General features: G+C 39.2%; 1 protein-coding gene and 1 long non-coding RNA gene across 3 annotated transcripts in view; one reads left to right on the top strand and one right to left on the bottom strand.

Moving 5' to 3' along the window:
- LOC123522358 overlaps window positions 1-3,080 on the bottom strand; it is a 23,719-nt gene extending 20,639 nt beyond the window's left edge. For both annotated transcript variants that reach the window (XR_006680623.1, XR_006680624.1), the window contains exon 1: window positions 2,972-3,080. This is a non-coding gene — a long non-coding RNA (uncharacterized LOC123522358). The remainder of the gene's footprint in view (window positions 1-2,971) is intronic.
- Window positions 3,081-3,121: 41 nt separating this feature from the next.
- Window positions 3,122-14,636, top strand: part of METTL14 (methyltransferase 14, N6-adenosine-methyltransferase subunit) — a 42,826-nt gene continuing 31,311 nt past the window's right edge. The window contains exons 1-5 of the mRNA XM_004715945.3: window positions 3,122-3,314; window positions 7,692-7,780; window positions 8,737-8,824; window positions 9,911-9,991; window positions 10,363-10,450. Coding sequence (XP_004716002.1) covers window positions 3,249-3,314; window positions 7,692-7,780; window positions 8,737-8,824; window positions 9,911-9,991; window positions 10,363-10,450 — 412 coding nt within the window. The 5' untranslated portion in view covers window positions 3,122-3,248. The remainder of the gene's footprint in view (window positions 3,315-7,691; window positions 7,781-8,736; window positions 8,825-9,910; window positions 9,992-10,362; window positions 10,451-14,636) is intronic.

Here is a 14,636-nt window from a genome sequence, read left to right as displayed (position 1 = left end):
TCCAGTGGTGGTGGAAGCATCTCAGCACTGGCATGGGTCTCCAGGTAGCTCCTCCAGCTCCAGGGCTCTGACTTCATCAGCATAGCTCCATGTGGCTTGTCAGCAAGAATGTATCCCAGGGAGAGTGTGTGTCCCACCTCCAAGGAAGAAGACAGGAGTCCCCAGAATCCTCAGGAAAAGGCCATGCTTCCTTGGCTGTGACCTGATTGACAGGCTAGACTCCACCCTTCACAAGTTGACAGATTATGTAACTGCCACAAGGCCACATAAAATGATTTATTAAAATAAAAAAATAATTTATAATTTAAAAAGCATGAAAAAGCTCAAATTACAAAAATTAGAAATAAAAGTAAAGACATCGCTCTCAATTTCAAAGAAAAATGAAAAAACAAACAAACACTATAAGATCATACTAGTAACAATTATATGCCAACAAGTCAGACAAATTAGAAAAAATGAACAAATACCAAGAAACACACAAACTACCAAAACAGACTAAAGAAGATGGTGTTAGACTGAGTTGTCTAGAGAGACAATCCATTGACATCTATGTACAAGAAAGAACTTTATATCAAGAAGCAACTTTACATTCAAGGATGCGCCTCAGTCTAACTCAAGTCCATGGGTCTGATGCTAGCTTTGGCCCTCTTCAGACTCATGTAGCAGCTGCAGGCTGGTGACGAAGAAGGTGAAGCGGGAAGCAAGGACATCACAGGCCCGTGAGCAGTCATGTTGATCCAATGTCAGTGGAAACATGTCAGGGTGCCGACAGCTCTCAGGCTCAGGTAACCCCTAAGGGGGCTGCCCACGGAAGCAGGAAGAGTCCCAGCATGCTGGAAGGCACAGGGGAAAATACATGGGCAGTAGGGGTCCCTAACATCTCTCTTATAAAAAGGTATCTTAAGGCCTGATTGGCAGGTTGGACTCCACCCTCCACACATGTAAACTGGTATAAAATCTAACTACCACAAAGTTATAGGAAGTCGGAATAGACCTATACACGAGATTAAATCCATAATCAAAAACTGATCATGAAATTCCTAGGACTGTGGTTTCATAATTTAGAAATTTCTACCAAGCATTTACAGAGAAATCATTGGCAATTCTTTTTCAAGTTCTACTCCCCCCAAAGCCAGACATATCAAAAAAAGAAAACTACCGGTCAATAGCAGGAGTGTAAAAATGATCTACAAATCAACGGGAGAACAAAGTCAGTACCATATTAAAGAGACTACAGAAAGGACATAATCCAACTAATGCAATGTTGGTTCAAAATAATGAAAAATCAATCAATGTAATATACCAGTTACTAGCATGAAGGGAAAAAAATTATAGTCAACTCATTTAATGCAGATATAATCTAGGACTTTTCCATGATAAAAAAGAAAGGCATCCAGATTGGAAAGAAAGAAGTAAAATTCACTTGTGATACAATCTTTTATGTAAAAAAATGCACAAACTGTTAGAATTCATAAACAAATTAAAATTTTTTCCAATATCCAAAGTCAACACACAAAAAATTTGTATTTCAGTACACTCACAATTAGAAAATGTACAATTCCTTTTACAGCAGCATAAAACATACAAATATTCAGGCATAATTTTAATCAAAGAAGTGGAAGATTTGTACATTGCAAAGTATAAAACATTGAAAGAAACTAAAATAAGACTTAAAGGAAAGATACTAGATTCATGTACTGAAAATATATAGTTAAAATGGCCTGACCCAGAATAGATTCAATAGAATAGATTAATAGATTCAATAGAATTCCTGTCAAAGTCTTAATGGTGTTTTTCATAATAATCAAGACATCCAAAATTCACGTGGAATTTCAAGGGACCCGGAGAAATCAAATGACGTCGAAGAAGAGGAACAAGGTTGGAAGTTCAGGCTGTGAGGGTGGCAAAGGGCTTGGTGGTGTTCTGTTCTGTCCAACTGACCAGGCAGCACCTAACAGTCTTGCCCACTTTGGGCAGAGCCTGACTCGCTTGACTTTAAGCTGAAAGATTTATCATTATTTTAAAAAGTTAAATCCTCTCTCAAAGAATAAAACGTGTTAATTTGGGCAAGTACCTGAAATGCTTAGTCCACCTTCACCATACTGGATTGGGAATAAAATGACAAAAGTGACAAAGAACGAGCAGTGTTAATAATTTAGTAAGGTGGCCCAAAAGAACCGACTTCTAGGGCACAAACCAGGACACACTTTTTTTTTCCTTATTCAATGTCTAAGTTTATTATTTTTAATCATTTTATTAGGGGCTCATACAACTCTTCTCACAATCCATACATACATCAATTGTGTAAAGCGCATCTGTACATTCATTGGCCTCATCATTCTCAAAACATTTCCTCTCCACTTAAGCCCCCGGCATTAGGTCCTCATTTTTCAGGACACACTTTTAAATGTTCCACCCCACCTTCCCTGAAGGGAAGCCTCCACAGAATACAGTATGATAAATTCCTTAGGCTCTAGCTTCTTTAAGTGCTTTGTGCCTGCTATATTAATAGAAACCCACTACCATCGATTCGATTTGACACACAGCAATTCTAGGTTTTGGAGACTATATATCTTTACTGAGCGGCCACGGCCCCATTTCTCCTAGGGCCCGACCGGTTGCTTTTAAACTATCGACCTTTACATTCGCAGCCTAAAGTCTACCCTACAGCGCCCAAATGCGTATTATTTTCAGTCTTAACAACTCTGTGAAGTAGGGGCTCTGGCCTATTTTTATTTTACAAGGGAGAAAACAGATATATGAGGTGGCTCATTAGCCAAGATCACTCAGCTAGCGAGGTCAGAGTTCAAATCCAGGCAATGTGGCTGGAGCTTGGTCTCAGGCAAAAGTTGCTACCTGGCGAGTTTAAAGAAGCAACTGGGGGACGAATGAAAAAAAGGAGCAACATTCCACACTTCAGAAAAAGTACGGCTTTCCTGAGAGACAACTGAGACGGCACCTGACAACTTACCGCGGAAGGCGCGGAAGGGTTCCTGAGACCGCCTCCTCGCAAATTAGCGGGCCCCGTTGGGCACCTTCCAAGAAGCGTCAAATCGCCGGCGCCCAGTGGGAGGCGGGACTTCCGGGTAAGAGGAGCAACTTCCGGCCGAGCCGGAAGTACCTGGGGATACTCGCCCGCCCGAAGGTCTAGGCGAGTTTTGTGTTCCACAGACTCGAAAGCAAGATTGGGCGTGGGTTAGTTTGCACGTGGACACGTTTTCAGGGCAGAGGAACACAGGACTTGGGACATGGACAGTCGCTTGCAGGAGATCCGGGAGCGGCAGAAACTACGGCGACAGCTCCTCGCGCAGCAGGTCCGCGGCCCGGAGTGGCCAATGCGGGGAGGGTTTCCGAATGCGCGTGCGCGACCGCCCTCTCCCCCTTCCCCCCCGCCTCTCCCGCCTGCTTCTCTGCTGGTCTTCGTCCTTTCCACACCTGCCCAACTCCTGGCTCCGTCCACTTTTCCCTGGCTTTTGGTTCCTACCTTGTTCTCTCAACTCCCACGTGACCCCGAGTGCTCTCCGATCCCTGCCGCCCTAGCGCCTGGCACTGTGCTCGATGATGGGAATACAGAGCTTTGGTCTTTGTAAATAGTTATCGCAGTTCATGCAGTTACTCCCAAAATTTCATTTCACTATCTTGTTGCTCTTCTGTGTCTTGCCATTCCTCCGGTTCCACACGGTAAATCATGATAGTGTGGCTTCTTTGTGGAATGGGATTATCGCGGGGGAGAGTCAGCACCTCTAAAGACTGCATTGGAAGAAGTCCACTGGTAAACAATAGGTTACCTACCGCATTGTTAGCACCCACAGCTAAGATTTGTATTCTAACTAAGCTCAGTCAACCACCCGGTGTTCGTAATAGTGTTCTCGTCATTTAATCAAATAATAATGAGCACCCTCGTGGCGCTGTGGGTCAGGGCAAGGTCGGTCATTCAAACTCACCTGCCTTTTAAGGAGAAAGATGAGGTTATCAGTTCCGTCGAGCGTAACAGCCTCAGAAACCCTAGTCACAGTGAGTGGGAATCCACGCGATACTGGTGGGTTTTATCCAATCGAAACGAGCTCCAGCTATTAAGGAAATTTGGCCCAAGACTCTCACAACTAGTCCATGAGATTAAATCCAGGTTTGTCTCCCCAAAGCTTACCCTCTAAGCTACTCTTATTTAACTGCTTCTTGGTTATGAGTACCTTAAACAGAAGAACATACTAATCTTGCTGACGAATGGAGGATGCATGTGAAAAGTGCAGATGGTACTAGTTCTGCAGAAAATCAGAGGCTGTGTTGTCCTGTCTGCTGCTAAGTACAAGGATGGAGAAAATGCTGCATCCACTTAGAGGCATTTTGCTGTTATTTTATAATAGTAAATCTTGATTTTAGTCAACTAGAGATCTAAAAGATATCATCTCATGAATTGAATATGTTTCTGATTTGGTGTTTAAAATGTAATTTAGAATCAAATCTATCCCTGCCCAGTACAATCCTAGACATATGAGGCATTCTCTGTGCTAGGTCTCCCTCCTACGTACACATCTTTAGTCCTACAAGTCAGATGAAATCTGAATTGTTCAGATGACAAAAACAGCTCAAAGAATCTATTACTTGCCAAAAACCACAAAGCTGCTAAAAGTGAGCTGGGATTTGAATGTAGCCCTTCCCATTCATTTTCCGGTATGCCTAACTGCCTCCTGAAAATCTTTACAAACCTTCCTTCCACCCAAATAAGGATGCTTGACGTAATCAGTGACAAACGGCTAGTTACAGAACCTCACTAGTTGCAGAACCTCTCTGGATGAACAAGGAAGATGTGTTTACTTCCAGAAATTGATTTGTGCTTTATTATTATTTTTGTAAAGTCCCTGTCTTCCTTCCTGTCAAAATGTTGTTTACCCCTCCATGGGCAATTTCGCTTGAAACTAGGTGATGGGACCTGTCCTCATCTCCTTGGGTGAGACTCTGTCTCCAAGCTATCATTGTACTTAGTGTGGAGTCCTTTACTATATGAGGGACTTCAAACTTTTCATGGGAAGAAAAAAAATCAATTTTCCATGAATTTTTTGAAGCCGCTTAAAAATTGTGCGAATTGTCATGTTTTGTTGTTGTTATTAAATTGATAATGACATGGAGACATCATACGTACAGAGTAGAATTGCTCCAAAAGGTTTTTAAGGCTGTGACATTGAAGCCTTTCTTCTGAGGTGCTTCTGGGTGGGTGCAACTACCAACCTTTTGGCTAATAGCTGAGCACTTCAGCATTTTACCATCCAGGCACTCAGGAATTTTCCTGTAGAATACAAGTAGTTTGAGAAAAAAGTCTTTGTATATAACTCTTGTTAGGTAATCTCTCCTACCCTTGAATGGCTTCTTTCACAAAATAAGATTTTAATGAATATTTGTTAAGTGATGAAATAGCAGAACAGAGCTCAACCCTCATGCATAGCTGGCTTGACTTTGCCTTTGTTTGCCTAGGAAAAGCCATGGGAGACAGTTAAGTCAGCAGGGGCCTTATGGCAATTTATACCTGTTTATTTAAGGTCGAGCAGCAAGCTTCATCCTGAGCAGTAGCTTTATTTCAGAAAAGTGAACATGTCTCTAAAGTTAGCAAGTTGTGAAAGTTACTCAAGTATACAATTTCAACAGAATGGAAAGTCTGTTGTCAGCTTGATCTAGTCACTGAGATTTTAAAAAGTTGAATCATGAGAAGACAATTCTATAGGCACAATTTTAATTTAAAGCATTTTTCTTGAATTGTGTTATAGTCTAGGACCACCTAGAATTAGTAGAAAAACTCATTCATTCATCAAATTCATCAAAATAACTCAGACATTGCACTAGCTATGGTACATAGAGATGTTAGCAAGGCAGGCAGGATTCTTCCCCTCGGAGGCTTTGTATTTCAGTGGAGAAAAGAAAAAATTAAACTGGTAAAAAAATATATTTGGAAGTAGTGATGGAGACAATCAAAGAATGATTTATAAAGGAAGCAAATGATAGTCTCTGAAAGCTGTATTAAATACTATGAAGCTTATAAGGAAATATAGCAATTGTTAAAAAAAAACACAAAAAACAACTCACTGCCATTGAGTCAACACTGACCCATAGCAACTCTATAGGACAGGGGAGAGCTGCCCCTGTGCGTTTCCTAGGCTGTAAGTATTTATGGGAGTAGAAAGCCCTATCTTTCTGCCACTGAGCTACTGGTGATTAGGAACTGCCGACCTTGTGGATCGCAGCCCTAGTAGTAACCACCATGCCACCACATCTCTCTGTTTCAAGTATATTGTTTATGGGAGAATTCTGAAGAAAAAGCTTGTAGTTACCTGATATGTGGAAGGAGGGTGAGATGGGGGTTTAGTCATGCCAAGAAAGTTAGTAACATTCTAGTTATAGAAAACAGATGTATGGTCTCCTGACTTAAAAAAAAAAATAGGGGTCAAGGAAATGTGTAGAATAGTTGAAATTTCAGAAACAGTTGATATATTGAAAGCTATTTATCACTAGAGAAAACTGAAGGGAGTGTTTTGAAAGCGGGTAGACTAAAAAGGCAGAAGGTAATTATTCAAGATCAAGGCTAGTAACACAATGTTCTCATATGTTACTCTAAACTTTCCCCTCTTTCTAAGCTTAAGGGACCATTTAATGCAGAGTTCTTTGTGCCCTTTGCGTGCTTAAAAATATGAATGGGTTTTCATACCATATGAATTGCGTTCTCTACTTCTTAGTCTGGATTTTGGCGCTTTCCATGAAGTCAGCCTCGCTCCAGGTAGTCAGCCTCATATCAATCAATAGTTTACTTACTTAGTTTATGCCTGCAATTTCACATGCCCATGTTATTAGTGAAGTTCAGTACTGTGCCTCCGAAAGTTTTGAATAAAAGTGACTAAGTCATGGGGTAAATAAAGCACTCAGTAGCTTGCAAAGGGGTTAACATAGTGCTGCCTCTATAAACACTTTGCTTTGTTGCTGCTGCTGCTACAGGGTCATTTACTTTTAAAAGGAAGAGTTTGACCAAAATTAAGTGTCATTTCAAACAAAAGCACAAATACTTTTCCAGCTGTTGCAAATCACTCTTAATTAACCTTGCTTTGTTTAAAGTATTTCCATTTTGGCTTGCAAGCTAATTGATTGGTTTGCTGTGATGGTTAGAGACGTGTTTTCGTAATTCTTGGTGGCTCATGATTAAGCTTAGCTGCTAACAGAAAGGTAGGTTGGCAGCTTGAACCTACCAAGGGGCTCTTGAGCGAGAACTGGCAACCTGTTGCCTTGAAGATTGCAATCTCCAAAAGCCTATGGGGCAGTTCTCTGTTGTAAAGATTCGGCACATGCCATAAATTGATTTGATGACATGACATAACACTTAGCAACATAAAGGGTCACTATGCAGTCCCTGGAGGAAAAGGCCGTCATATTTGGCAAAGTAGAGGGGCAGCAAGATGAATTAACAAAGCAGCTGCAACAAGACGCAACCTAGGAACAGTGGTGAGGATGGCGCAGCACCAGGCAGTGTTCTGTTCTGTCGTGCATCGTGTTGCTATGGTTCGGAACCAACTCTGTGGCACCGAACAAAAACAGGGTCACTAGGACTCATGGCAGAGGGACTTTTTTCTTTTCTGTTTTTCCCAAGCATATTAATGCTAACGTAGGAATGGATGGAAAGATTAACTAGTACATTGTGCTCTGTCTTTTCTCAGTTGGGAGCTGAAAATGCTGACAGCATTGGTGCTGTGTTGAATAGCAAAGATGAGCAGAGAGAAATTGCTGAAACAAGGGAAACTTGCAGGTCAGTTGAGTAATTTGCTTTTTTAAAGTGATATGTTAACATTGTGAAAGGATTGTTGTAATAAATAATCTTAGGCATGAAGTGTTTTGTTACGAAACCCCCCTAAGGACATAAGCACCTGGTTTTTATTGTTAACTCTCAAGTTAGTAAATATCTATTTTTCTGATTAGAATAAGTTCTCACTTATAAATTAGTTAGAAAATGGGATGCTAGACTGAGAATTAGTATATATATGGTGAATATATTTTATAAGAACATGCACTTGACTATGAAAGTGGTATTTTATTTGATAGTTCAGAAACCATTTGACTCAGACCCTGAGTTACAAATGAGACCGGGTCCCCAGGGTGCCTTGGTGTCAGATGTGCAGGGAGAGTGCACCATGTGCGTGTGGTTCTTATTCAGCCTCAGAGCCTTTTCGGTGGGTTGAAAGTTGCACATGCAACTTGCATTGCAGTAATTGAAAGTGGATGTGATGAAGTATTTGTTGTAAGGAGTGATTCAGTCTATCAAAATGAGAATATATATATAACATTGAAGGGCAAGTACATTGTTCTGGTGCTCCTAAGTCAAAGCTTCATAGTACGTTGTTTTCAACCCAGGGACTTAGTCTGTTCTAGTTATTTTTTATCATGAGTGTAGATGGAGATTAAGTTGCTGTGTAAAGTAGAAGTTTCTTGTTACAGTATACCCCTTGAACGTTTGCTTTTGTCCTTTAGTTGCTTTCTCCCTAAAAATAAAATACAGAATTATTAATACAAGAGCTTGTGACTTTTTTGATGGTGTATAAAGTGAGTAAATAGATACTTAGTAATCAAAAACTGACTCAACAGCACCCAAAGGCAACAGAAATAAAAAACTTTCCCTTCTTCTGTTATTAAGAAATATTGTATATTAGATATACACTTATATACTTCTTGCATACCTGTGAGTGACACATATGTTTTAATTTTCAGGGCTTCCTATGATACCTCTGCTCCAAATGCAAAGCGTAGGTGTCTAGATGAAGGAGAGACAGATGAAGACAAAGTGGAAGAATATAAGGCAAGTAGAGAATGGAGCTATTTTATAGACAAGAAAAAATAATTCCTTGCCATTACAAATCCTTCAAGAAAACAAAGCTGAGGGAAGGCTGAATTTTAAAATGTGCTAAAATAATGATCGTAATGTACATCCTACCAGTTAAATTAAAACTTTCACTCACTATCGGTTTCCTTGTCCTAAATTAAAAGTTGTACAAAATAAATCAGGTTGCTTGTTTGCAACACTTAACATAATGCCTAGTAATCACTAGGCAATGATATTCTTCAAGAATATGTGAAGAGATAAATGCCTCAGAAATGTTTGATGGGCAATCAAGTCAAATTTAAAAGAGATTAAAATACTGTCTTTTAGAGTTTTGTTATCATGGTACAATTTAAAATTTTGAGAATCATGGGCTAGACAACATGTAGAATCATTTTTGAAAGAAGCCAAGTAGCTACCCAACTTCTGTACTTAGAATTACAAACTAAAAAGACTTAGCTAGAAAGAAAAAAATCTAGCTCCATTTTTTCAAGTTAATTGTACAATTATATTTACTAAAGGACAGAATGCATGGTATCAGTAAATCTTGAGGAAATTTAAATCCTTTGGATATAAAACCTCAATACTGTCTTGTGTGTGTTTTACATTTCAGTATGTACTAGTGTATAATATATATACTTGTAATTCTGTTTCATTGAACTATATGAAATTACTGATATGCTAACAACTTTTTTACTTTTAACAGCAATTCTATAGAGATTTATCTAGAATGAAATTGCCCCATAGTGGTCATATCTTTCATGATTAGAGATAAATTCTGATATTTGTAGTATCATATGTGAGATAACTTTAGACAACTTAGTCAACCAAAAATTAATTTCAGGGAACTATTTCTGAAGATACATAAGCAATACATATAATTAACTAGTGAGATCTAATGATAGATTAAAAAGTAAAGAGTTCAGTATTTGACTTTAATAGAAATTTGAAACATTTATTATATACTAGGGAAATACAATGCTTATGCTGAGTCTTGATTTAGATGTCAAAATCTGAAAAATATTTTCCCTAGATGCATTGTTTATTTGATTCCCCCCACTCCAGGATGAACTAGAAATGCAACAGGAGGAGGAGAATCTGCCATATGAGGAAGAGATTTATAAAGATTCTAGTACTTTTCTTAAGGTAAATAAATCATTTCCAAATCTCCTAACTCTTTATACTTTAGCTTTGTGCCTGAAAATATTTTAAAACTATTTAAAACCTTTAAAGAGTTTTTCCCGTTTTTATGGGATCATTATTATAAAATAATGATCACTTGGAATTACTCGTGGAGTTTTCTTTTGTATTGACATTTTAGGATGAGGTCATGCTTTTTAACATCTGTAGTTCTTGAAGTATTACACTTAAAAGTTTTGTTCTGGTGTTTTAAATAAGACTAATTTTAAAAATCAATTGATTTGTTTAATTTTGTATGACCTCATAATAAAATTTTTTAAAGGATAGTGTTAATCCACTCTCTGAGTGCCTACTGTTAATTTTGACTTTTTCTTTAGGGGACACAAAGTTTAAATCCTCATAATGATTATTGTCAGCATTTTGTAGACACTGGACATCGACCTCAGAACTTTATCAGGGATGTAGGTATGTCGTATTTCCTGAGATTGTAGTTTGCTCTTTAATGATGTGCATGCAGTTTATTCAGTTTCTAGATACCGCGAACAAAATTGTATTTCTCAGCTTGGCATCCCTTTTCTGTTCTCAGTACTTAGAGCCCACCTTAATTTTCCATGAAGCAGTGTTGTGGACGCACTGTGGTTTGCTGGGTGTCGCTGAGTTCTTTTTAACTCACCAAGGCCCGTAGGTCAGACTAGAACTGCCCTGTTTGGGGCTGTACTCTGTACAGGCCAGAGTGCCAGGCCGGTCTCCTCTGGAGCTGCTGGGTGGGCTTGAACTGCCCATCTTCTGTGAGGAGCTGCCTGTTTAACTGCTGTGCCTCCAGCACTGCTGTCAAGCTGTCACGCTTCTGTTGCTCTCTTCCTTCTCTTCTCCCTTTCCTTCCTCTGCCCTTCCTGCTTTTTCTTCTTTTCATATCATTTGCTTCGTTTGGCCCTATGATTAGCCTTTAAACATATCTATTTATCTGTGTATCTATATAGATAGCTATAAGTTATAATCAACTTGATGGCAGTGGGTTTTAAGAAAATTTTTTATTGAGATTTATACTATACAATTCACCCACTGATAGTTATGAAAGTGTGTTTTGTCTTGTTTTCACCTTATTCACTCTATTGTCAATAGTTTTTCATCTCTTCTAAAGAAACACTGTACCCTTTCATTAGTCTCCCTTCTCTGGACATTTTATATAAATGAAATTACACAGTATGTGGCCTTTTCTGATTGGCTTCTTTCATTTAGCTTAATGATTTCAATCATCATCGATTCCACTTGTGCATCAGGACTTGATTTCTTTTTATTGCTGAATCCTATGTCTATATTACATTTTGTTTATCCATTCATCCCTTAATGAACATTCATTAGGATTTTTTCTATCTTTTGGCTGTTAGGAACAACATTGCTATGAGCATTCACAGACAGGATTTCATATGGGTCTCTGATTGAATTTCTGTTGTGTGTGCTGTATTTTATGCAAATAACTTGAATTACGTGATTTTCTGAAAACTGCTTGCACCTCCACATTAGCCTTTTATGCATACAATATGAGTTATTTACAAAAATACAGTATACCAAGGAGTTGACTTTTTCAGTCATATGATAACTCTCTGTTTAAGTTTTTGAGAATCTGCTGCACTGTAAGCCAAGCAACTGCACTACTTTATACTTCTGCCAGCATGTGTGGGAGTCCTGGTGGCATAGAGAATTACTCATCGGACTGCTAACAACAAGGTCAGCAGTTTGAGACCCCAGAGTACGGTGAGGCTTTCTATTCCCAGAATGATTTAGAGTCTTGTAACCCAAAGGGCTGTTCTGCCGTGCCCCCTCGGGTCGCTGTGAGCTGGCATGGAGTCCATGGCAGTGAGTGTGCTTCGGCGGAAATCAGCATGCATAACGCCTTCAATGGCTTCAGGTCTTTGCCTCTTGTCACCATCTGTCTGTTCAGTGTGGACACTTGCGTTAGTTTGCTAGCGCTGCTTTAGCAGAAATACCACAAGTGAGTGGCTGTTTTCAAAAATTGATTTTTTTTCCCTTTCTCTCAGTTTAGGAAGGTTAGCCTGAAGTCAGGCTGATAGTTTTACTGGAAAGTTCTTTCTGTCCACTGGGAAAAATCTACAGCTTAGTTTCTTCTACTTTGTTCCTTTGTAATCTCCACATAACATTAATTTTTCCTCATTTATGTTTTCTGCTGTGCCTTCTCTTTTTATATTTCAAAAGGGATTGGTTTAAAACACATTGTGTTTCTATAGCATATTTCAAACTTTTTCATAATGCTATTTTGCACAAATAATAGATTACCAAAAAACCCATTGCTATCAAGTCAATTCCAATTCAAAGTGATTTTAGATGGAATCATTATAGGAAGAGATAGCCTTTATCTTTTGCCTGTGGAGCAATAAATGGGTTGAACCACTCACTTTGCAGTTAACAGTGCAATGCCCAACCCATAGTGCCACCAGGGCTCTGTCATTAGACTGCAGCATAGTGTAAGCATAACTTTTAGCTTTAAAAAGCCAAAAAACTTGTTGTATGCATTGAGAAACCAAGAAATCCTTATGACTTGTTGTAGTGCAATGTTCACTTTAGTGCAGTGTTTTGCAATTGAGTCCAGAGTGTCTCTGAGGTATGCCTGTGTGTACGGAATTATTACACAGTGAGGAAAAGCACTTTCTATTTAATAGATAATTAAGAGCTGACTCTGTTGTGATTGAAGCTTAGCTATAATAAAATCTTAAAATATGTTTTATTTGAAATTGAATCTCTAACACAGTGAGATGACTTTCGAAGATTTCATTACTCTTTGAAATTAAAGTTATTGATATATTTTAGTTTTTAAATGAAGTTTGTATAACATTTGTTTTTTTTGTTTAAACATTTTATTAGGGGCTCATACAACTGTTAGCGCAATCCATACACACATCAGTTGTGTAAAGCACATTTGTACATCATTCTCAAAACATTTTCTCTCCACCTAAACCCCCGACATTAAGTCCTCATTTTTCCCCTCCTCCCCGCTCCCCACTCCCTCATGAGCCCTTGATAGTTTATAAATTGGTATTTTGTCATATCTTGCCCTGTCCGATGTCTCCCTTCACCCACTTTTCGGTTGTCTGTCCCCCAGGGGGGATGTCACATATAGTTCCTTGTAATCGGTTCCCTCTTTCCTACCCACTCTCCCTTTACCCTCCCTGCTTCGCCACTCACACCACTGGTCCTATAGGGCTCATCCGCCCTGGATTCCTTGTATTTTCAGTTCCTATCTGTACCAGTGTACATCCTCTGGTCTAGCCAGACTTGCAGGGTTGAATTCGAGTCATGGTAGTGGGAGCGGGGAGGAAACATTTAGGAAGTAGAGGAAAGTTGTATTTCTCATCGTTGTTACATCGCACCCTGACTGGCTCATCTCCTCCCCGAGACCCCTCTGCAAGGGGATCTCCAGTGGCCTACTAATGGGCTTAGGATCTCCACTCCGCACTCCCCCCATCATTCACTATGGTAAGATTTTTTGTTCTGATGATGTCTTATACCTGATCCCTACACCTCGTGGTTGCATAGACTGGTGTGCTTCTTCCATGTGGGCTTTGTTGCTTCTGAGCTTGATGGTTGCTTGATTACCTTCAAGCCTTTAAGACCCCAGACGCTATACTTTTTGATAGCCGGGCACCTTTATGACTATGTTTCCTGCACAGGGAATGAAAGCCCAGTAATAACTGTTTGGGATCTTTGATACTTCTACCCTTAACTGTTATTTAAACTGGCATTATGCAGTTTTACATAAAATGTCATCTGAGGTTTAACGCTGGTTTTTTTTAGGACATAGAGAAAAATTAGTCTCTTGATTTTAGTATCCTTTGTAGGATTTGTGAGGAGCCCTGGTGACATAATTGGTTATGCATTAGACTTTAACCTCCAGAGCAGAAGTTCCATAAAGATTTATAGCCCTGGAAATCCGAGGGAACAATTTTATTCTTCCTATAGGGGTCAGTATGAGTCAGAACTGATTTGAGGACATTAGGTTTTGTTTGTTTGTTTGCTTACACTTGTGGGACTTAGATTTTTCTCAAGGTCCTAAACTGGGAATATATTGAATAGTTGGGATATAATGTACAGCTATAAGATCTTTAAAACTATTAACATTTGTTTGAGATCATTGGTATAGCTACTATGTCCATCTGGTCTTCATATTTTTTGCTAATCCTCTACCGAGCATAATATACTTCTCTAGCGACTGGTTTCTCTTGGTAGCATGACCACAGTAAGTGAAGTAAAGTCTTGCCATCCTCACCTCTAAGGAACATTCCGGTTCATTCTTCTAGCTGACCATGGTATAATTAGTAATATTTTTCACCAGCACCATGATTCAAAGGCATCAATTCTGCAGTCTTTATTATCCAACATACCCACGCATTGCATATGAAGTGATTTAAAATACCCTGGCTTGGGTGAGAAACATGTCCTTAAGGCTACGTCTTTGCTTTTTAAGGACTTCTAGTGAGGCTTATACTGGTGATTAGCGACTGCAGTCCCTCATTTTGATTTTTTGACGACTGCTGCTATGAGCATTGATTGTGGATCCAAAGAAAATGAAATCCTGGATATCTTCACTTTTTTCTCCGTTTACAATGTTTGTTTATTTGTTTGTTGGCTTTTGGTC

The sequence above is a fragment of the Echinops telfairi genome, unplaced genomic scaffold (assembly GCF_000313985.2).
Source record: "Echinops telfairi isolate 266 unplaced genomic scaffold, ASM31398v2 ScPeMD7_5927;HRSCAF=6808, whole genome shotgun sequence".
In the NCBI taxonomy this organism is placed as follows: Eukaryota; Metazoa; Chordata; class Mammalia; order Afrosoricida; family Tenrecidae; genus Echinops; species Echinops telfairi.
The sequence above is the reverse complement of the archived record's forward strand: the minus strand, read 5'-3'. Positions and strand labels throughout refer to the sequence as shown.